This window comes from Patella vulgata, chromosome 3 (assembly GCF_932274485.2).
Source record: "Patella vulgata chromosome 3, xgPatVulg1.2, whole genome shotgun sequence".
NCBI classification, from domain to species: Eukaryota; Metazoa; Mollusca; class Gastropoda; family Patellidae; genus Patella; species Patella vulgata.
In genome coordinates this window covers 22,389,132-22,411,667 of record NC_065881.2, presented here as the reverse complement: position 1 = coordinate 22,411,667, position 22,536 = coordinate 22,389,132, and the positions used below count along the sequence as shown (strand labels likewise).

At 34.4% G+C, this 22,536-nt stretch overlaps 1 protein-coding gene across 1 annotated transcript; it reads left to right on the top strand.

Annotated features, from left to right (window-relative positions):
* Nucleotides 1–640: 640 nt before the first annotated feature.
* On the top strand, nucleotides 641–15,172 carry LOC126816646 (melanotransferrin). Its single transcript, XM_050543349.2, has 14 exons — nucleotides 641–821; nucleotides 4,869–5,019; nucleotides 5,503–5,627; nucleotides 5,844–5,942; nucleotides 6,204–6,362; nucleotides 6,791–6,978; nucleotides 7,217–7,511; nucleotides 8,222–8,468; nucleotides 8,976–9,091; nucleotides 9,805–9,921; nucleotides 10,630–10,803; nucleotides 10,961–11,155; nucleotides 11,975–12,050; nucleotides 13,290–15,172. Exons 1-14 carry the CDS (start codon nucleotides 749–751, stop codon nucleotides 13,534–13,536), a joined length of 2,262 nt encoding a protein of 753 aa, XP_050399306.1. The 5' UTR covers nucleotides 641–748; the 3' UTR covers nucleotides 13,537–15,172.
* The last annotated feature ends 7,364 nt before the right edge of the window (nucleotides 15,173–22,536 follow it).

Here is a 22,536-nt window from a genome sequence, read left to right as displayed (position 1 = left end):
AGAAACCTACTACCCCCCCCCCCCCCGCACCACTAACAAGGTGAAACAAGCTCAAAAACCGAAACGCCGTGTCGACCCCGTTAAGCCAGTGCCATATGAACTCACCGAGTCACCGTGAATCCAAATACTGCCGGTTCTTGGAATTTCATGATTAGACGAGGCTGAGGTTATTTTGAATATGGCATGGCGTGAATTTAGTTCGTTATGAAAGCAATCTATATTGAGAAAATAATAACACGTACACCCACCAATAATTACTTACTATTGATGATGTAATCATAGATATAAAAAAAATGACCGATGTAATTGTAATTAAAGTCACTTATCGTAACTTACATTACACACGTTAGAAATCCGTACGATAACATTATGTAGAGCCAAGGCGACATATAAGTGGGGTCAAACTTACCTGTACACCGCAAAGGTGAGTAATGCAATATTACTGCGCCAATCTAAAGGTGAAATATTTGAAGAATTATGTTTCATACCCTTGAAATAAATCAAAACTAAAAGCTCCAAATTAAAACATTTATGACAATTTATAACACCTCAAAATATATTGCGTAAAACAATTGAATAATTTTATAGCCATTCACCATTTTTTATGGAAAATATATGGGATTAATTACTAACGCGGATTTTTATATACAGGTAACAGTGAATTCAATGGCGGAATAGATACCGATGAAGAAGAAATGTTGTAAATAACAAGATATTTTTGTGTTTATATTTTAAAAAGGTGTCCACAATGAACATCGTAGCCGTATTTTGTGTGTTAGGAGTTTTATCCACTTCTATTAGTTATGTGGAGTGTGATCGAGGTAAGGAAATAATGATCGAAAATGATAATATTATTGGATGCAAATTCTTGCCAAAGTTATTCGTACAAAATTATCGTTTCATGAAACATGTTTTCTATAAAGATTTTTAATCTGACTTTAACAGCTTCATGATTATCATAAAGTCCTCAAAGAAATGTTTTGTCATGGATTGTCAATGGTGGGGGAATTTTGCCATGGCAGTGACATCTTTTTTGCATGAAATGTTATCGCCATATCAAACCTGGAGTAAAAATTGGCTATAAATATCAACACATTTTAAAATTTGGCATTTTAATTACCAAGAAAAGAAGATGTTGGTCAGGGAGAAGTTAACTCATCAATGTATTAAACAGTAAAGCTGAGGTAGAGTGACTGAAGGGTTTAATGTACATGGCACTCTATTTAAACAGAACTTTTTTCATTAATTCAAATGACATGGTTTCAATTCCCTGCTTGTACATTGTTTATGAAAGAATGGGGACACCAGTCCAACCTCGTTGGTCCTTGGGTTTCCATCTACTGTTAAATACCCCTATGCACAAGGGAATTACGGTATCAAAATAAAATCGAACCATCTGTTAGTCTTAAAATGACTTAGTTTGTGTTGAGTGGGCCTTAACCCCGATTTATCTCCCTGTTTTGGATTTTATGGGTTCACACCTTTAGTTTGTGTGTTCACATCATTATTTCATATGTTCACATCAATATTTTATGTTTTTACAACATTATTAAATGGAAAAACATCATTAGGCCTATCTTATGTTTACATCATTGTTTTATGGATTGTTTCATCTTATTAATATGTTCGCATGGTATGACATCACATCAATAGGTCATGTATTCTTGTCATTGTTTTAATCTATGTTTGTGTTTTTATCTTTAGAGAGACCAGGTATGTATAGGGAATGATATTCTGTAAAATTTAACAGTGTTGTGAACATTTTTGCTTTGTGAGAGTAATCCCATGTGTTGGGAACAGTTAAAGCACACTGCCAGAAGGTGCAAGTTTTTAAATCACCTAAATATTAATATCAGGGATGGGTGGGGCAAAAGAATTATTGGAGTAAAATAGCCCCAGCATTATTTTGGTTAACTAAATTATTGGTTGGACATTTCTCATCCCCTAAATAACCCACTCGTAAGCACTATATATAGATATAATTTGTAATTAGTCAGAAATTTATCATTTTCGTAATAATGTATTCAATATTTAGAATATAATTAAATGCATGTTGCTGTCCTATCCATTCAAAAACATAGTTGGATTAACAATTAAGTCATCGGGTACATGGATAAAATCCCCCCTGTACCTGTCATTCCACCTATATACTTGTTGGTGTGCTCATATGAGAACCCTTGACACATGAAGACATTGAATAAAGGTGTCTGACTAAGTTTATCAGTCATTTCTCCAAGTTTTCTAGTTTTCTTCAACTTGTGTATACAAAATGATATATGTTAGCTTCGAAATGGCCTGAATGTGTTGACATGATGTTACACTCTCTCTCTCTCTCTCTCTCCCCCTCCCCCCTCCCTCACTAAACTACTCAATGATTCTTGATAAATGTAAACAGATATGAATTTGGTTCAATGAGCTATAAGCTGTGCTCTCACTGACATGTTTTTTTTTTATTCTGTTGCACAGTTTGGTTTTTAATTGTTGCTTTTGCTATTGAATAAGGTTATTACACATATGCAGTCTGATTAAAATACAGATCTATATTTCATTTCATTTTTTTATACTACATGAAGATCTGACAAGTAGTAGCGATAGGTCACGTCAGAGGTCATATGAACGGCTTTTGACCTTATGACGTCGGACATTTGATTAACCAATCAGCTTTGATGTTACTGGTGGATTACCCACTGTTCCATGCAAAACACGCCTAAAGATAGCCGTAACAGACCGTTTTATTGGCTAATCACTCACATCATTCAGAATACGTCAATGATAACAACTCTTCCAGATCCTAGTGTAGTAAAACGAAATTTTGAACTATAAAAACGAAACGAAATAGGATCTGCGTTTTAATCAGATTGTACACATATGCATGTCTATTTGGAATTGCTTATTATCGCTAATAAACTATTTTGATGTTTTTGCTCTTCAAAATGCATTTTTAATAATCAATCTATTGGCATGAACAATGTACCGGTATATGCTCAGTACGATCGACGCCAGTAAAAGTAAGTGCTGGCTAATAAAGCACTTGTGATATACATGTGAAGCTGAGAGAATACGAAAGGCAAGTCATGGAGTTTTTTTAGACTCTCACTCAAGAACATTTAGAGTCTTTCTCCTACTAGTTCAGGGAAGATCTTAGGTTATGTACTCGTTTTTAGAAAGACATTTGTTCTTTGTAGTTGTAATGAATAGAATAACAGCTCTACCTGTCGTTTTATTTTTATGTTGTGTTACATACATGTAAAGATCTGACATATTTCTTTGTGATCTGTGTTTAGAGATCACTTAGGATTAATGACCAGTCACATTGTCTGTATTGGTATACAGAGCCTCGTCTAAGGATTTGGTCGTGCGCGGGAATGTCGGGCGACGTCCGACCCGTGAGCACCGCAGGTGAGAGTCTGCGCAGGGGGTTCTGGGGGGCCCTCCTCCAAAAAATTTTGAAAATTGACTCCCTTAGACTCGATTACTGAGCACTTAAAAAATAGTTTCGGAGATTTGATACACTATTAGTTTTGGCATCTTGTAAAACCATGTAAAATTGAGATCAAAACACTGCTGCCGCTGACCCGCAGACCGAAATATACCCATAAAACAATCAGAAAGACGATTTTGTAAACCTACGCGCCATGATATAGTATTGGCACATGGGAAAAACCTTGTCAGCGATTTTCAAAACGTATGTATGTTGCCGCCCAGTCTTCAACTTTTGGGCTCAGTAGGCGGCACAGTTTGGCCAGTGCGCGGCGGTGGCGCCGCCTAGTCACCGTGTTAATTGAGGCTCTGTTGGTATACAGTGTTTTGTTTTGTGATGAACTATGGGAATTTTAAAATTCAAGCACATAAAAATGATTCTAACCAATTATAGTACGACTAGTTAATGGCAATGCAGATGTGATAGAAATTGGTTTGGGTTACAGTGTAGGTTTAATGAAAAATAAACAAAATAAAATTATTGAAATTTGATTAGATAATCCTTATGCAAATAAAATTAACTTTATTGTATAGAATATATTTACATACATGTAAACCCCATATATGTATTACCATTTTTCTATAACTTTCTTCTTTCTTCTATTGTGTTTCTTAATAAATTTACATTGATGCCCCAAAAACTAGACTATCAAGTATTATTTATGAAATTGAAGTCTACAAGTCAATGTTCACCACATGTAGACAACAACAATGCCAACTTAATGTATTTTGCACACATGTCTATTAAGAACAATGACTGCACCAATAATTCCTAATTCCATGATGACATTCAAAGCATATTAACACTTTCAATGTTTAAGTTCACCTTTAAATCACTTCACAAACATTGATCTTTATTATTACTGTCTATTACCAAATGTTACCATTATCTAAATGTTGATAAGTGTGAACACTGAAAACTGAAAACATTGACAATTATCGTAATGTCATTATTTTTTCATATTTCATTTTGTTCTTGTCAATAATGTATCTGTTTCTAAGAATAATAGATAATATATAATGAAAGCATGACTGTGAAGTGGTAAAGTCTTCTTGTTATACATGTTGATGTTTATGATTTAGAAAGCATGTCTAATTTAAGAAGAAAAGGTTTCGTTCTGGACAAATTCAAGGTCTGTATTTGTTTAGCGTGTGCATGTACATGATGTGTGGCCTTGGGCAGCATGCGTGTAAATGTACCGTTATGAAACAAATAATGTTAAAGAGGCAGTAGCTGTGTTAAAGGGAAACACGACACACAAGTTCCAGGTTTGAATCAATATAAGATATTTAAAAGCTGATTTCCAACATTTCTGGGTATGGCTTGTATATTTTGTTTAGACCATGTGTGGAATTAAAATAACAGTTTTGTGTTTTTTGTTTTATAGCCACAAGATGGTGTAATGTGAATGAAATGGAGGAAGAGAAATGTTTAAAGTTTAAAGATATTTTAACACAATTAAAGGCAGACACATCTATAAGTGACGATGATAAAAAAGATATTCCAAACATGTTTGAATGTGTTCGAGGTGTTGATGTGTAAGTAAACCCTTTAACATGTATGTATACAAAAAATATAAATGTACAGGGAAAAAAACAAACCACACATATAGAACAAAATATAAGCAATAAGACGTAAAACAAATTATAAACACTAAAACGTAACAGAAGATACACACGCTAAAACATAACACAAGGTATGAGCACATAACACAAGGTATGAGCACACAACACAAGGTATGAGCACATAACACAAGTATGAGCACATGACACAAGATACAAAAACTAAAACACAAGATATAAACCAGAAACACAAAAATGTCATAATTATAAAGAATTTGACCTCAGAAGGAGTCACTAATCAAAATGGCAAAGTGATTTTGTTCAGATTTGGGGATCAATTCTAATGGGAAAAATTTTATATGCATATATGTACTTGAGAGGAGTATGCCAAAAATTTATTTTGGACTGTACCCCCCTACATTATTGTTAATTTCCATTAAAAATTTATAATTTTTCTAGGTTTGCTTGTATGGATATGATAGAAAAAGATTTGGCAGATTTAATGACATTGGATGCAGGTCAAGGTTATTTTGGTGGTCGATATCACAACATGATGCCTATTGTTGCTGAGAATTATGATAATTGTAATTACAGATTTCCTTTACTATATAAGACTTTAAGTTGCATTAAAAACTGATGTAAATTACTTTCTGTGTTAATTTTTATGTTATTCATTGACATTTGACATATTTTCTTTGAAGACAGTGTTCAGATCACATTAATTTAATTTACCTTTCGAAATGTCTGTTGTTTCAATTTAAATGTTGAATCTGTCTACTATTTTCTTCTCTTATTTTCAGACGCAACAGATGTACCAATATATTATTCAGTAGCAGTCTTCAAAAAGACACGCCCAGTGTCCATTTCCACATTACGAAATAGAAAAATTTGTTTCTCAGGTAAATGTTGCTTGTAACGTTTTCTAGAAGTGGCATGCCAATATGTATGTTAGATATGTCAATCACGACTTTTGTTAGCTATGCAAATCAGAGGCTCTAAAGATTAGAAGAGGCAGGGTTACCACTTCGTACAGGTCACATTTTACTCATGTATTTCTTACTCACAATCATCTTTTGTCTTACAGTGTACTGTTTAACTGAGAGTTGAATGGGTTAAATTTGTTTGAAACTTATTAAAATAGATGTTGATTTGTTTTGTAGGTATTGGTACTAGTGCTGGATGGTTATATCCCATATCTATATTGTTAGATGAGAATATAATCCCTGTAACAGAATGTAACGCTGTCGTAAAATCTGTTACTAGTTTCTTCGGTCAATTATGTCTACCTGGAGCTTTATCGTCATTCTACAATCCATTTGGTAAGTTTCAACACTTATATAATTAAGACTGGTTCAAAATATTCTGATACGAGTATTGGGTTGGATTTTTTTGTTCTTATCTTGTCAAGGGATAAAAAGGCTAAATGACTTCTACAAACATCACATTTATGGTTTTACATGTCATTTTATTCTTGCTATAACAGCAGTGCTGTTTATAGAAATTCAGATAGATGTACATAATTATTTATTTTTGTGTTACATATTTAATCTTTATTGTACGCTCAGCTGAATTCAATTAATTAATTTTCATCTCAGTCTACAGATGCTTGATAACATCTCAAATTGATGGGAAAAAAATACCTACATATGTACAAAGTTTGGTTGAAATATAAATATTGTATGTCTTTATATACAGTTTTTTATTAGTTTAATTGACAATGATTAGAGTTTTTTATTTTATCTGATAGGTAATAATCCAACATCTGTTTGTCATCTGTGTAATGGTGTGGGTGAAGAAAGATGTACAACTAGTGATCCTACAGGAGGCTATGATGGAGCTTTCCGATGTGTCGCTGAAGGTCGTGGTGATTTGACCTTTGTACGTCATGATACTGTGGCACAGATGACAGCTACCGGAGTCGCAAATTCACCTGATGTAAGTTGAAATTAAGACATTTATGAATAAAAGATAGATTCAAAACTCACAAGCACACTGTTTTCTGAAATTGGATTATTTAACAGATCGTTGACATGGTCTGTCTGACACTCTGGATTAAATTTGAGCGTCTGTAGTAAACAAATGGACTTGGTTTGTTGCAGTCGTGAATACGTTATTTAAAAAAATAGTGATCACATATTTGCTGATTTGTTATGTATGTTTGGATTATTTACAGGATTATGGATTACTGTGTCCTAATGGGCAGACAAAGGCTATAGATGATTACGCAACTTGTAATTGGGGAAGTATATCTTCTCATGTTGTTATGACGTCTGCAATCAGAACTGGGCCTGTTTTGCAAGGTTATAAAGATTTTATTTTGAAGGCTGCTGAATGGTATGGTCCTAATGGTATATATAGCGATAAATTCAAACTATTCAGTTCAGATAGTATCAGGAGAAACTTGATGTTCTCAGATAGCACCATGTCCCTTCAAGATGTTGGTGAAAAGAATTATTATGATTGGGTTGGTAAGTGAAACTTTCATATTATCTTTAGAACCTTTTTTTTTACAAAAGTTGAACTTTTTGTCTTTTCATTTTTATGTATAAACATAATAAAACTTGAGTCCATTTTATACTTATGACTGTCTTGTAACCAATGGAATCCTGATCCAAACCATTGCTCCAGTTAGTTAGATAGTGATGGTGTTGTGTACAAGGTTGGTTATACATGTTCTAGTGGGGGGTTGGATGGCCGAATGGTTAGCATGTGCGCGTCGTATCATACCGTCTGTCATTGAGTCGACTGGCAGGATTTAGATTCCCTGGTTGTACGTGACAAGGAGAAGGTCGCCTGTCCAACCTTTTGGGTTTTCTCCGGGTTCTCCGGTTTCCTCCCACTGCTAAAGACCAATACGCGCAAGCAAATTATTGAAATAAAATTGAACCATGTGTTAGTCCCGAAATGACCTAGTTTGTTTCGCGTGGACGTTAAACCCCATTTCTCTCTCTATCTCTCTAGAACATCTGCTGTCACTTCTCATCTGAGGATTTCACACAGTTCGATAGTCAGCACCTTATTCATTGAGCCAAGAGGATGAAGCAAAGGACCTCCCTTGTTTGCTTTAAAACTTGTTGTGCTTGGGGAGTTAGATAATAACATTTTAATAGGACTTGCTGACCATTTTACTTCTCAACAGTTGTGATTTAAATTTGATCTTTTTGTTATTTTACTCCAGGAAAGAATTTTACCAACATTTTATCCAACTTGAACAGATGTCCGCTAGCCATGGCTAGATGGTGTGTTATTTCGCAACCTGAGAAACAAAAATGTGAATCCATGATGATGGCCTTTAAAGCAAAGGATTTGAGACCAGAGTTGGATTGTTTACTAGGGGGTAATACAACTAATTGTATGGATATGATAATGAAAGGGGATGCTGATCTGATGAACCTTGATGCTGGAGATATTTATTTAGGTGGAAGGTTAGTTATAATTTTTGAATTGGGTATTGTTGTGACTTGCGACCCCTGTGTTAATGCTGTCTGTGTTAAAATTTGAATCTGATCTAATTATACTAAGCAGCAAAAGAAACGTCAGGTTGGTATGTTGCTGTGAATAGACACATTGCATAAAACTTGCCAAATGTTTTTATTGTATATTTGTGACCACATCTCCAACCGGAGCAATAAGGCTCCTTCCCAAACACAGAATTGAACCAAGGAAATGTTCTCAAAAAACGCAACCTGGCTTCTGAGATGGTAATGTGTTCTCCATGATTTTCATGTAACTCATGCTGCCGTTCACCAGGACCAGCCCTATAAAATGCAACCCTTAAACCTGGTTGAATCCTACCCACACCACAACATCAGCAGCATGCCACAACTCACAACAGCTCAGAGGAACCAGGCGCTTGGAAGACTCGATGCTGGCCACACTGCCCAAGCCTAAGGTCTTATACATGGAAAGTATGTTTATCATTTTAATTACAGGAAATACGACCTAGTACCTATAGCAGCTGAAGATTATGGTGATATGTCTAAATCATTTAAAGTTGTAGCAGTAGCCAGAAAAACTGATTCCTATCTTACTCTATTTAATATGAAAGGTAATTCAAAATGAACAATTGTATTTCTAAATTTAAACCAATCATTATTCTCTTTATTCTAATATAGGCCCTATCCCGTTCCTCAATCAGGGGGTTGGATTGCCGAATGGTTAGCACATTCGCGCTGTATCATAAGGCCTGTCATTGAGTCAACAGGTGTGGTTTCGTATCCCCGGTTATATGTGTCCAACCTCATGGGTTTTCTCCGGGTCCTCCAGTTTCCTCCCACTACTAAAGACCCCTACGCGCAAGCAAATTATTGAAATAAAATTAAACCATATGTTAGTCTCGAAATGACCTAGTTTGTGTCAAGTGGACCTTAAACCCCATTTCTCTCTCTCTCTCTCTCTCTCTCTGTTCCTCAATCCTTTTCTGAGAATAAAATATTGTTTATAAAACAAAAATTATTCTCTTGTAAAATTCCTAGATGCCAGATGTTTTTTTAAAAAGTACTATATGGTCCACAAACCGAGCATGAGATCATATATGGCACCATCTTAGAATTGTGATGTCATATCAAACATGGAAGTCTGTCAAGTAATGTGTAATTTCCAGGGAACAATCATGCTTAGATTCATGTCGATCGTACTTGAATTGGTTGAGCCTTGGAGTGTTGCCCCCAACGATAAGGAGTAGAGCTTTAGGACCAGTTCTGTGCCCAAAAATGGTCTTATAGCTATATTTTTATTCTATTATGTCATTTGTTGTGATAGGTAAACGAGCATGTCATACTGGTATAGGAAGAGGAGATGGTTGGGTTATACCTTTAAATATTTATATAGAAACAGAACAATTCTTACCCACAGATTGTTCTATCTTCGAAAACTTAGGTAAGTTAATTTAGAAATTTTTATCTCAAAAGAAATTATATAAATGCCAGAAATAATAGGATAATTTGTATCAACACAACAGGGTTTACCACGATTGAATGAATGGTTGAAATGAGTTTTATGACATATCAGCTCCTACTGAGCTAAATTGCTCTAAATATATTGTGATCTTCAATGTGTTTATTGGTGGGTGAATTAAGTTTTGGCTATCCAAAGTTGAAGGAGATAGGAATCAGCTACTGTATAAAGATTGTGAAGATTAATCAGTTGTCTGAAAAAGAAAAGTTGTCTCCCTGTTTATGTTCATATGTTGTGAGTGCAGGCAGGTACAAATAAAACACTATCTATGGATAACAATTACTATGGTTTATCAGAATACTTCAATGTCAATCTTTTTTTAAATTTTTTTTAAAGTGTATGGATTTTGTAAACCTTGTTCCACAGGTTTTGTTCTTATTGGCTGCTGATGCCTTACAATACCCTGTCTGATTAAAGGGGCTGTCTCATAAGCTTTTAGTAAATAAAATTGACTAATGTTGATACCTCTTAGAAACCTTAATTCATGGCTATTCCTTTATATTTTTGATTTGTATGTGGAGTTACGGTTTAAATCCAACACTTGAAGGATTTCTTTATATTCCTCACATTACTAAGAGCCCTACATTCAAGTCAAATATTAGTTCTATTGTTTATATTGTTTATATATAGGTCAGCTGTTTGTAAGAAGTTGTATTCCGGGCGCATTAGATAAAGAATATAATCCGAATCAGACACCAATCAACTTATGTGAGGGATGTGGTGCTCAAGGTTACAGTAAATGTATGAGAAACAGTGTAGAACAATATTACGGAGCCAGTGGTGCTTTTAGATGTCTGGTTGAACGTAAGTACTTTTAGTTTAAATTATTCATTTTTTTTTGCCTAAGATTTTAAAAAGCAGGCGTTTAGATTTGTCGTCTGAAAGAACTTGTAGAGGTTTATGAGAATAAACGTTAAATTCTAAACCAATAAAAGTAAATTATTTTATTTAAATATTGCAGGTGGAGGAGATGTAGCTTTCGTAAGACATCTAACTATAAGAGATAATACAGACGGTAGAAATCATGCTCAGTGGTCTAGAAACAGACGGTCGGATGATTACGAGTTAATGTGTAAAGATGGACGACGTATCAGTATTGATAGATATAAGGAATGTCACTTGGGTTCGGTACCAGCTAACGCTATCGTTACAGCAAGTAAGACAATTTATCTTCTTTAAGTTTTTTGTCTATTGGTAAACTGGTATTTCTAGGCCTAAATGACACTTTCAATTCGATATATGTTATGTTGAAGATGAACAGTGACTATAAATTATAAATCAGTCTGTATACATACAGATAGATTCCAGGTTACTTGGTAGGGGTAGGTTGGTTGAGAGGTCTAATACATGCGATAGATTATTATAAAGCTTGTTATGTGTTCAAATCATGGTTTCAATCCCTGGTTTACTGGGTTTTGTAGTTGATAAGCAGTAGTGTCACGCCTACCTAACCTTATGTGTTTTCATACAGGCATTATTAAATAGCATGGGGGGTTGGATGACCGAATGGTTAGCGTTGTATCATGAGTCAGCTGGTGTGGTTTCGATACCCCGGTTTTACATGACAAGGAGTAGGGTCGCCTGTCCAACCTTGTGGGTTTTCTCCAGGTCCTCCAGTTTCCTCCCACTGCTAAAGACCCATATGGGCAAGCGAATTATTGAAATTAAAATTGAACCATATGTTAGTTCCGAAATGACCTAGTTTGTGTCGGGTGGACGTTACACCCCATTTCTCTCTTCTCTCTGAGAATAAATACTATTTCAATGATGATATTTCAAAACATTTTTTGACAATTCCGGAAAGTTTAGTTCAAATAATATTAGTCCTGTGAATATGGCAAACCTGAAACCGTAAATATCTATAGCAATTTTGTTCATTTTAAATTTTTGATTATGAGAGAAAAAAACACCAGTTTAGTTCGAGATTTTCACATATCAGAGCCTGGGGTATAAATATTTTATATATTTTTTTCAGGTCATAAGAGTGATCAACAGAGAGAAATTTATTGGAATTTGATCAACTTTGGACAACAATTTTTTTCTTCAGATATGTAAGTAAATTTAATTATTGTATAAAATTATATAATCTATGAAGATCATTTTCTTATTGGATGATTTACTGTATCCAACTTGAAGTTCAGTGGGCTGGATCCTTGCAAAATTTTGTGCCAAAATGAAACTCTGATTGTGCTTGTGCATATAGTGATCGTTACAAATCAAAATAACATAATATCAGATAAAACTAAAATAATATTTATGGCCTAAATCAACAGGTCCTGTTCCTTTACAAATTACATTGGCCATTTTGCTTAGTCAAAAATTGATCCCAAATAATCCAAAATTTAGTGATTATGTAGACTTAATATATCCTGATGAGCTCGAAATTAAAAACACTACTGACAGTGACAATTACGCTTCCTACTTGGATCTGCGTCTCGATTTTGACAATTGCCATAAACTTAGTGTTAAATTGTACGATAAACGTGATGACTTTGACTTTCGGATTGTTAACTTTCCATTTATTAGTAGTAACATTCCAATATCACCAGCTTATGGAGTGTTTGTGTCTCAACTAATTCGTTATGTGAGAGCTTGTTCATTTTATTCTGATTTTTTAAGTAGATCGAGTCATTTGTCATCTAAGCTTCAACTACAGGGATACTTGCGAACTTAACTTATTATTAAAACCTTTAAAAAGTTTTATGGGCGTCATATTGACTTGATTGGTAATTATAACATGTCTCTCTCGGCTATTATTCTAGATATACTTAATTGACGCGTATACAATCTCCCTGATAAGGTCTGTCTACTACATCGTTAACACTGTTCATCACGTGCATTTTGCATACCGATAGTCCATTGGCCAATCACGCTATTTTACCGAGATTTTGCCTAATAGTTTGGATGCAGCTATGGCGGGTGTGGCGCCAGGCAGGGTAAGCTTACTCTTCCAGACACCTGTTACCACTGTTTGTCGTGTATTTTGTACACGGTAAACAATCCATAGGCTGATTACACTATTTTGCCTTATTACACTATTTTGCCTATACCGTTTTTTTAGGACTTCGAATTTTGTCTAATGGTTTGGATTGTTCATACTTGGTTTTATTTTATTCATTTATTGTAGGGATTGTGTTGCTCTGGGTTTTTTTCATTCCCAATTTTTGACCAAATTTGCAACAAAAAAAAAAAAATTAAAATGTGACATCAATATTATTTGCATGTTCAGTCTTGCACCATGGTAGTTTGGAACTCAGTGCTCTAAAAATCATATTTTCTTTTTGTTACAGTGATGGTGATTTTCATTTGTTTGATTCTGGTATGGCTTATACAGATTTATTATTCACCGATGCAGCTGTAAGATTTATGAAGATATACCCTGATCAACAAAATTACATTTCTTGGTTGGGACCAGAATTTGTGGCACAGATTGAAAACTTACAGAAATATACTTGTGTTTCTGCCGATAGTCCAAGAATTAAGATGTCTTTTGTAGTAACAGTATTAACAATATCATTATTTAAAATATTGTTTTAATAAATTAAAGTAAAATATTTTCCTTGAGAACTAATTACTGTAAAGCAAGAGTAAATTTTAGCATGGAATTAAGTAAAAATCAGTACAGCTATAGTTGTAATGTGTCTAAAAATAACTTGACAAGTGTTTATTGAAATTAATTAGAATTTAGTATTTCTCCAACATGAATAACATGAAAAGAAATTTTGACTTTACAGATATGTTAGTTTAAGTAAACTTGGAAGAAAGTACTGGTAGAGACATCTAAGTTATAAAAATATAAAACACTATTTCAGCAAATTATTGTTATACTGTTAAATTTTCAAATAATACTTTGATTGTAGCATGTTATACTTGGCCTGTGTCCGCATTAATAAACTTTTTTCTTGCCTTACAGTAATTTCTTTTAATGCTTAAGAAGGAAATACTGGTAAAGAAATCTAAATAAGAAAATATAACACATTATGTCCTCAAATTATTCTCATACTGTGTCAGTGTCATACTTGGCATTTTTGCTTTCATTTAAATACTGCTAATACTTTCAAAATGGTTTAGAGAAAAAAAAAATATCAAAATTTGTCATGGATTCCAATCAAGTTATAAAGTGTGTGCTATAGTGCTTGGACATTTTCCAATGTTTTAGCTCTAATTTTTGTATATTTTATAAATGTCTGATAATATGTTGTTATAAAATAACTAGACATATTCTTTGTATATAAACATTGTAAATATAACATTCCCAAATAAAAAAATTCAAAATATAATAAATAATAAAGAAAAGAATCAACAATCAATCATTTTCAGTGACATGGGCGGGGTTTTATTAAGACTGGTGTTTGGTTTCTTACCTCATTGTAAAAAGTAAAGCCATCCTATTTCTTGGCTGAACAGGACCCAATAGTGCTCACTCTAGCTAGCCCCTGATCTTTTTTAATGATTCCAAGCCTTTTAAGTAGTTGAATTACTACTATTTATATGCATAACACATTGTAGTTACATGTCATTCAGGATAATAATTATTTATAATATTGGGTTATTGGTTATGAGGGGTTAGATGTGGATCTTTTCAAAATTAAAAAAATTTGAACATTATAATGTATTTTTTAAATTAACTAGATTCATTGTGATTACATTCCATTCATGCACATTATTCATGGTCTACTATATTTGGCAATTAGTTATCTATTAACTTACTGTATTGAAGATATAGTATTTGTAACAAAGAAACCCATATCTTCATATATATCTATAGTTAATATTGAGTTATCAAAATTCAGTACATAGCCTTGTCTGCCTAAATCCCACAGAGTTTGGCAATACAAGCTCCAGAATATATTCACAATTTTGTACAAGTTTATATTCCTTTTTATGCACCACAATTAAATTTATTGAATTCTTGCCACAGTGGTTATTCTAGAATTAAAAAAAATAGGTTTAAAATCACATTTTTTATCCTTCTATGTAAATATGTAAAGCTCAATATGTAGATATTTAATAAACATTCCTCTTTTTTAATCATGATTTCTTTTGAAAACATATTCATAAATAATTATTTTAATTTCATGTTACATTTTACTTGTAGAGTATTTTTTGTCATATTTTTGTATTTACATAGATCATACTACCCTTTCTAATAAAATCTTTATAGTAATTACAATTTTATTATTTTTTTCTTAATGGCTGCTGATCATCATTTGAGGGATTTTGAATCCATTGCAAACTTATTAATTAAAGTTGTCTCTGATGTCTTAACGGAATATCTGTCCAAACATGGTTCAATTACAAAGAAATGGTGAGCTGTAAATGTCACAACATTCGGTATTCTCTGCAAATGATATAAACAAGCCAGAGCCATCTATATGCGTTGGGTAAATTTTTCTGATGGGCCTTCTTTTAATCCGATTGAATGCAAGCTAAGAGATTATCTACCATTAACATTTAGATTTTGCTTTCTTAATGATGCATTATGTATGACCTGAATCTGCCTTTTGTAGGGTTTTTTAGGCTTAAAATGTTATATAAATTATTATTTAGACATTTATTCACATGGCAAGCCTATAATCAACTCTCTAGATCATCGGATGGCGGAGTCTTGGTTAACCATTAAATTACTACATTTAAGCGGTGCTACATCTTCCAACACCCATAACTTCGCTCAGAATATAGTACATATAATTTTAATGAAATTTTCAATATATTCCATCTTTATTATCTATTTTTGAACTATTATAACAAGAACGACCAGCTCTTTAACTAAATTTACATAATGCATCTGTAATGAAATAATTTATTAAATAATTAATTTATGTACATTTTAGATTATCATAAGCTCTTACAATTAGATGTTGTCCTGCACACAATCCGGTACATTAATAATAAAAAATCAATCACAATTGAACTTAAACAGTAAACAATATTATTATCTAGTGTTCAGGAAAAGATCCCCCATCCCCCCCTACACACACACTCACCACCACCCACACAATATTTATCAATGTGGGTTAGATAATATTATAATTAAATGTACCCCAGACTTCTCTGTTAGCTGACAATTGATTCAATAACCCTTATTTTTTTTATTTTTTTTTAAAAACACCTCCAGAAGAAAATATTCCATATTCTATGTCATAGATATAAATTAATCAATGTATTGGAGTTAAAATATAAGAAACCTTTTAAAGTCTAGTCTTTGCTTTGTTTTTGTCTGCAATTTTTATGTCACTCACCCTTTGGAACATTTGGGTCACAATAGGATAAACTGTTTTCCGAAGGGGGGGGGGGGGTGTCGAATGGTTAGCATGTGAGCGCTGTATTATAAGGTCTGCCATTGAGTCAACTGCCGTGGTTTCGATTCCCCGGTTGTAAATGACAAGGAGTAGTGTCGCCTGTCCAACCTCGTGAGTTTCCTCTCACTGCTAAAGACCCTAACGCGCAGGCGATTTATTGAAATGACCTAGTTGTTTGTATCGAGTGGACGTTAAACCCCATCTCTCTCTCTCTCTCTCTCTCTCTCTCTCTCTCTCTTCCGAAAACCTTGTGAACCCGATAAGCCTAGGTTACTGTTTTAATGGATTTGGTATGATGGGGACATGAGAGAACGAACACTGTCTATATTTAGCGTTCTACAACCTTCGGTTCTGGATCAATTTATTTGTTGTGAAGGAGTAGGCCTACGACTGTGAGCGGATGAATCCTATTGATTTTCAAATTTGGCATGAAACACTGGGGTCGAGGAAGATCATCCTTCAGCATTCTATGACTTTCTGTTGCAGAGATATATTATGTGTCCGGAAGAGCACGTGAACATAAAAGAGTTCAGATTTCTTGAAGACAAAGTCCCCTTATCAAATTTGGTCAACATCTAAGTTTTCTTTCTGAATAAGCCCCTGCCTATGATTTTTTCTTTCGGCATATCTTTACATAACTTTTAATAATAAAATTAATAAAATACAGTATCGACCTTAAAGGGTTTTCGAAGTATTTATTAAAAATATTATTTCAATTGGATCAGAATTCTTAATGAACTTTTAATAATAAAAATAATAAAATATAGTATCGACCTTAAAGGGTTTTCGAAGTAGGGTACGATCTAAAATATTATTTCAATTGGATCAGAATTCTTAATGAACTTTCTAGTGAGAGAATCGAAGTATAATCAGTAAGATTAATTAAATATTAAAAGCGAATAAATGTTCAGTACATTATCGAGTCTATAAATCAACAAATCAGAAGTTGGCTACAGTTGCAACGTAAAAATCTATCAATGTAGCAATTTTTATCACAAAAATATTTTCAATTTTTGTAAGTGTTATTCTAATTGACGAACTTGATGGAATGAATTTATTGAGAGCAAAAATGCATATTGGTTTGTATAATACGGTGGCCTTTTAGTGCCATGCATTGATTTATACCCTTTTCTTGTAATTTACTTCATATGAGAATTGGCAGTGAAAACTATAATAAATATAAAAAAAAACCCATGAAAAAAGGTTTACACCGCGGAGAAAAGGTTTACACCGCGGAGAAAACTTTATACTGCGGAGAAAAGGTTTACACCGCGGAGAAAAAGGTTTACACCGCGGCGGCGAAAAAAAACTTTATACCGCGGAGAAAAGGTTTACACCGCGGAGAAAACTTTATACCGCGGAGAAAAGGTTTACATAAGGTATATTACAAGAAAAAGGTATAAATCAACTTATTGATGGATTTTAACGTCCACTCGTCACAATTAAGGGTATTTCGGGACTAACACACGGTTGAAATTTATTTTATTACTGTGCTCGCTCGTAGGGTTCTTTAGCAGAGACCCGGAGAAAACCCACGGGGTTATCTCTAACAATCGAAACCACGCCACTTGACTCAGTGACAAACCTTATGATTTAAGCAGCGTACGCGTTCAACCTTTCGCCATAATGAAAAGAAAATCGCTGGGTTTTTTTGCATTGTACTCGGGGAATTTTTCCTCAGCGAGTTGTCAGTTATTCAAATAATTAAAACCGGTTTTATATTGTTTATGTAATTTCTATGATGTTGCTGTCTAAAACCACTTTATGTACAATTATTGCTTGTAAAAGAAACTTTCAAGTTTATTGCGTAGAGTAAATGTAATTTTGATATAATTTTTATGGGACATCACATCACCTAATTAATCCGAATCCACACAACAACATCCTTACAGGTTGAGATCAATTGACATATGCGAGTATTTTATGTCACGACTATATCTACAGTTGAATGATAGTATGATGTGACGAGATGACATAAGAATAAAGGGGGGTTGGATGGCCGAATGCATAGCACGTGCGCGCTGTACCATAAAGTCTGTCATTGAGTCAACTGGCGTGGTTTCGATGATGGTTCGCTAGCCTGGAGGTTGCGTGTTCGCTCCCGTTGTTGGCCGAGGAAGTTCATCTGGATTTTCCGTCGTGGTTTCCCTTTGTCAGTGTTGCAGGACGATGGGTCGGTCTGCCAAGGAGAGGTGTCTAGTCTTTCGTATGGGACGAAAAACCAAGGTCCCGTGTACACAATGACGCGCACGTTAAATATCCCTTGGTAGTTGGAATTCGATATAAGAGTGGGCCATAGCGCTGCTGTCCGGGCGGAATTTCCCTCATCGCACATTGTATGCCTGTCTTCATTAGCCCAACTGGAGCAGAACAATAATACGTTAAACCCCATTTCATTTCATTTCAATTTCAATTTTTACGTTGCATTTAAAAGAGCAGTGTATAATTTACAGGTCATAAATTGTTTGGTCTATGGTAATTAATTGTGTTATGTAAATGTGTTTTAATCATTTTGACCAGTAAGCCGTATAAAACGATATTGTAAAAAAAAATCTGTCACTTTTGTTTGAATATTTCTTCCCAATATCTGAATTGTATTGTATGTAACACACTGCAAGAGAGAAGATCGGAGAATTTCATTCTCAAATCCCTTATCGGAAATTAGTGAATTGTCTTTGTAATTCACCACAATATGTCTAGAATAGAGTTATAGCAGAATTTTATATTCATATTCCCCTTTTAACAATTTCCTTGAGCTTGGTTGTCCCCGTCTTTCGAAGAAAGCAGGGGGACTGGGTCCAAATATCATTTTTGAAAACCATCTCTTTTAAGTCAGCTTACTGAATAATTGTTTAATGGCTATAAATATTTACAATATTGCAAGAGATGGACAGAGAACAAGCTAAACAAAAACGAGATTTTTTGTACAATCAGAGACTATAATCAAGTTACGGTCCGATATGCATGAATATCAAAAGGATACCCAGATCGTCTGGGTATAAACATATATTTTAAATTTCATCAAGATCGGATAAAAACGGTGACTTCTAGAGGGTCCACAACCTTGGTATTACATACTTTTACATTATTTGCGTACAAGTAGCAGCCATTTTGTCAAGCAATTTCGGTTCGATTTTCACGAGATTTGAACTCATCTATCATTAGTGTGTAACAATGATATATTTAAATCAGATAAAAATTGTGACCTCTAGAGGTTCTACAAGTTAAATACACGATTTTTCGTACAATTTATTGGTCATAACCCAGCAGGTTACGTTCCGACATGCGTGATTATCGAGAGGAACCAAGATCTTTGTGATATAAACATACATTTCAAGTTTCACCAAAATCGAATTAAAATTTTGACTTTCAGAGGGTCCACGACCTTGGTATTACACACTTTTAGACTATTTGTGTACAAGGCGCTGTCTGGCACTTTCTGGCAGATTTTTACGATCGGGGGTGTACGGTGATGTATTTTTATGGTTGTTAAAATCAAATGTAAATTGTCCACAAGCTAAAAACGTGATTTTTCCGAACAATCAGTTGCCATAATCCAGCAAGTAACGTTCCGATATGTCGAGAGGAACCAAGATCTTTGTGATATAAACATACATTTCAAGTTTCATCAAAATCGAATAAAAATTGTGACTTTCAGAGGATCCATAACCTTGTCATTACCTACTTTTAGACTATTTGCGTACAAGGGGCGGCTATTTTGTCCGGCATTTTTGGTCAGATTTTTACAACATTGAGGTATAACAGTGATATATTTAAACGGTTTTGAAAATTGAATACAAATTGTGACTTCTAGAGGGGTCCACTCGCTAAAAACGTTATTTTTCGACCAATTAGGGGCCATAATCCAGGAAGTTACGGTCCAATATGCGTGATTATCGAGAGGAACCAAGATATTTGTGATACAAATGTATAAACATTCATTCCAAGTTTCATCAAAATAGAATAAAAATTGTGACATCTAGAGTGTCCAAATCGGATAAATATTGTGACCCGTAGAGTGTCCACAAACCAAGCGTGAACGGACGGACGGACGGGCACACGGACACACGGACGGACAGGGGCGAGAATATACGCACACGTGAAAATGTGGGCGTATAAAATCAAACTTAACGTCTAACGTCTAGTCTGTAAGATTTTGGATCACTTGTTTCCATCAGAGTTCAAATCTTTGTTTCTCTTCCACTTTCTACCTTTTTTCTTCACCATTTTTTTAATTGATATCATCATGTTCATCACATCAAAAATCATTAGTGTGGTGACTACAATGACAATTACGATAACACCAAAACTTCCTATAGTAATCGACGATGGTCTGTTATCCGGTAAAGATATTTTCTTACGTAGTGCTAGGGAAGTCTGCGAAGAATTTATTCGGAGCCCTGAAAGAATACTTTCCTGATAATACTGGGTCGTTTGATTGACCCCGCGTGTCTGAACTGCACAATAAGTACAAGGGCACCACCTTAAATTTCGTGTATTTGTGCTTTGTACTGAATCCGGCTGCGACACGGAAGATGTTGACAGGAAACTTGGGCTAGGATCAATGTTGGGTGTTTCAAATGGTGCCATTTCTGATACACTAGAATCAGGAGTCATAGGGGTGGATGTTTCAATGTCCAAATTAGTCGGAAAACTTGGGCTAGAAACAATCCTGGATGTTTCAAATGGTTTCATTTCTGATACACTAGAATCAGGAGCCATGGTGGTGGATGTTTCAATGTCAAAATTAGTCGGGAAACTTGGTCTAGAAACAATCCTGGATGTTTCAAATGGTACCATGTCTGATACATTAGAATCGGAGGCCACTGGGGTGGTTGTTTCAATGTCCAAATTTAACGATGCAGTATCTGACACAGATACTGAAACGGCACCCTCAGAGGAAACACTGTTATCACCAAAGACGTTAGTCATTGTCTGAACTTCCGAGGATAATACAAGTGGCGTTGTAGATTCGTCCACAGCCACTATCTGATTAACCGAGACACGTTCAGATAATGTGACGTCTTCGATTGTATCTAGACCTGAATGTAATAAGAAAAAAACATTTAAACAATTTGAATCATATGCTTGTTTTGAAAGGGGAGAGGGAGTATTGGGCCACCAAAAACTCCTTGTTCCGAAGCACAAATGTTTCCACACGTTACCCTCGCTATTGTTGGTCTTCTTCACTCAAAACTTAATAACTGCAGTATACATGAAAAAATCAATTTAAGATTGTAATGTTCACCGAATCACCCAAATATATTAATAAAAACCAATGGCAATATTTTGTAAGTCCAAATATTGACTCTCCATCCATTCATCCACTTAAGTCGACTTCAAATCAATTATATCACAAACGGTAATGTATGGACTTAAATTATTATATAACGCAGAAATTAGGTCAAATCGACATATTTTATTTCTGGGTTTTTTTTTTCTTTTTTTTCGTTTTTTTCCCAATCACCAAGATCTTTTAGTTTGAAATCGAATTAACCCATGTTACCACAAGACACAACAAGCGGTTGTCATGCAAAAGTCGCCCACGTTTCAAAGTTGTGGACGGGGAACAGTGAAAATCAACGGGATTGACCAAGACACGGTCCCAGTGCTTCACATCAAATTAGACAAAAAATCGTTCAAGAACTCCAGCCTTGTAAATCGGATAAAATTGTGACATCCAGAGTGTCCACAAAAATGTGAACGGATGTTCGTTGGTTCGGACGTACTGACTGGTGCGACAACATAAAACTCCCACTTGCAAATGTTGACGTATGAAAATCGATCAATGCATCATTTATACCACTTACCATTACAAGCAGTATAGGTAAAGTTAACTGCCACACATCCAGCCTGAATATAGATACCTTTATCATCTCTACCATATGTGTCCCCATCTCGACATGACCCAGCTTCTTCACCAGATACAAACTTATAATCTACTACATAAGTTGTTTCATTAGTACAGTGTAGAATTACTTGACTACTAGTAGCACCCTGAGCACAATATAAATCATATGTTGACAGTGAACAATCTACAAAGACAATAACATGGAATAAGGTTTATTGTCTCTTCAACACAAATATTTTGAGACACATAATTTTAGTTCTTTGGTTTATGTGTGTAATGCCATGTAGAAGAATTTTTGATCCATTTCCAAATTTTGGCACATAAGGTTATCTTAATTTTTCCAATGCACACACCTATAATAAAATGTGGTGTCCTCGATTTGAT

Excerpts from the sequence above, each read along its gene's own strand:
- LOC126816646 (XM_050543349.2), top strand. The coding sequence starts at position 749 with ATGAACATCGTAGCCGTATTTTGTGTGTTAGGAGTTTTATCCACTTCT. Across the intron at positions 5,943-6,203 it reads TAGAAAAATTTGTTTCTCAG|GTATTGGTACTAGTGCTGGA; the intron begins GTAAATGTTGCT and ends TTTGTTTTGTAG. Across the intron at positions 9,092-9,804 it reads TACTCTATTTAATATGAAAG|GTAAACGAGCATGTCATACT; the intron begins GTAATTCAAAAT and ends TTGTTGTGATAG.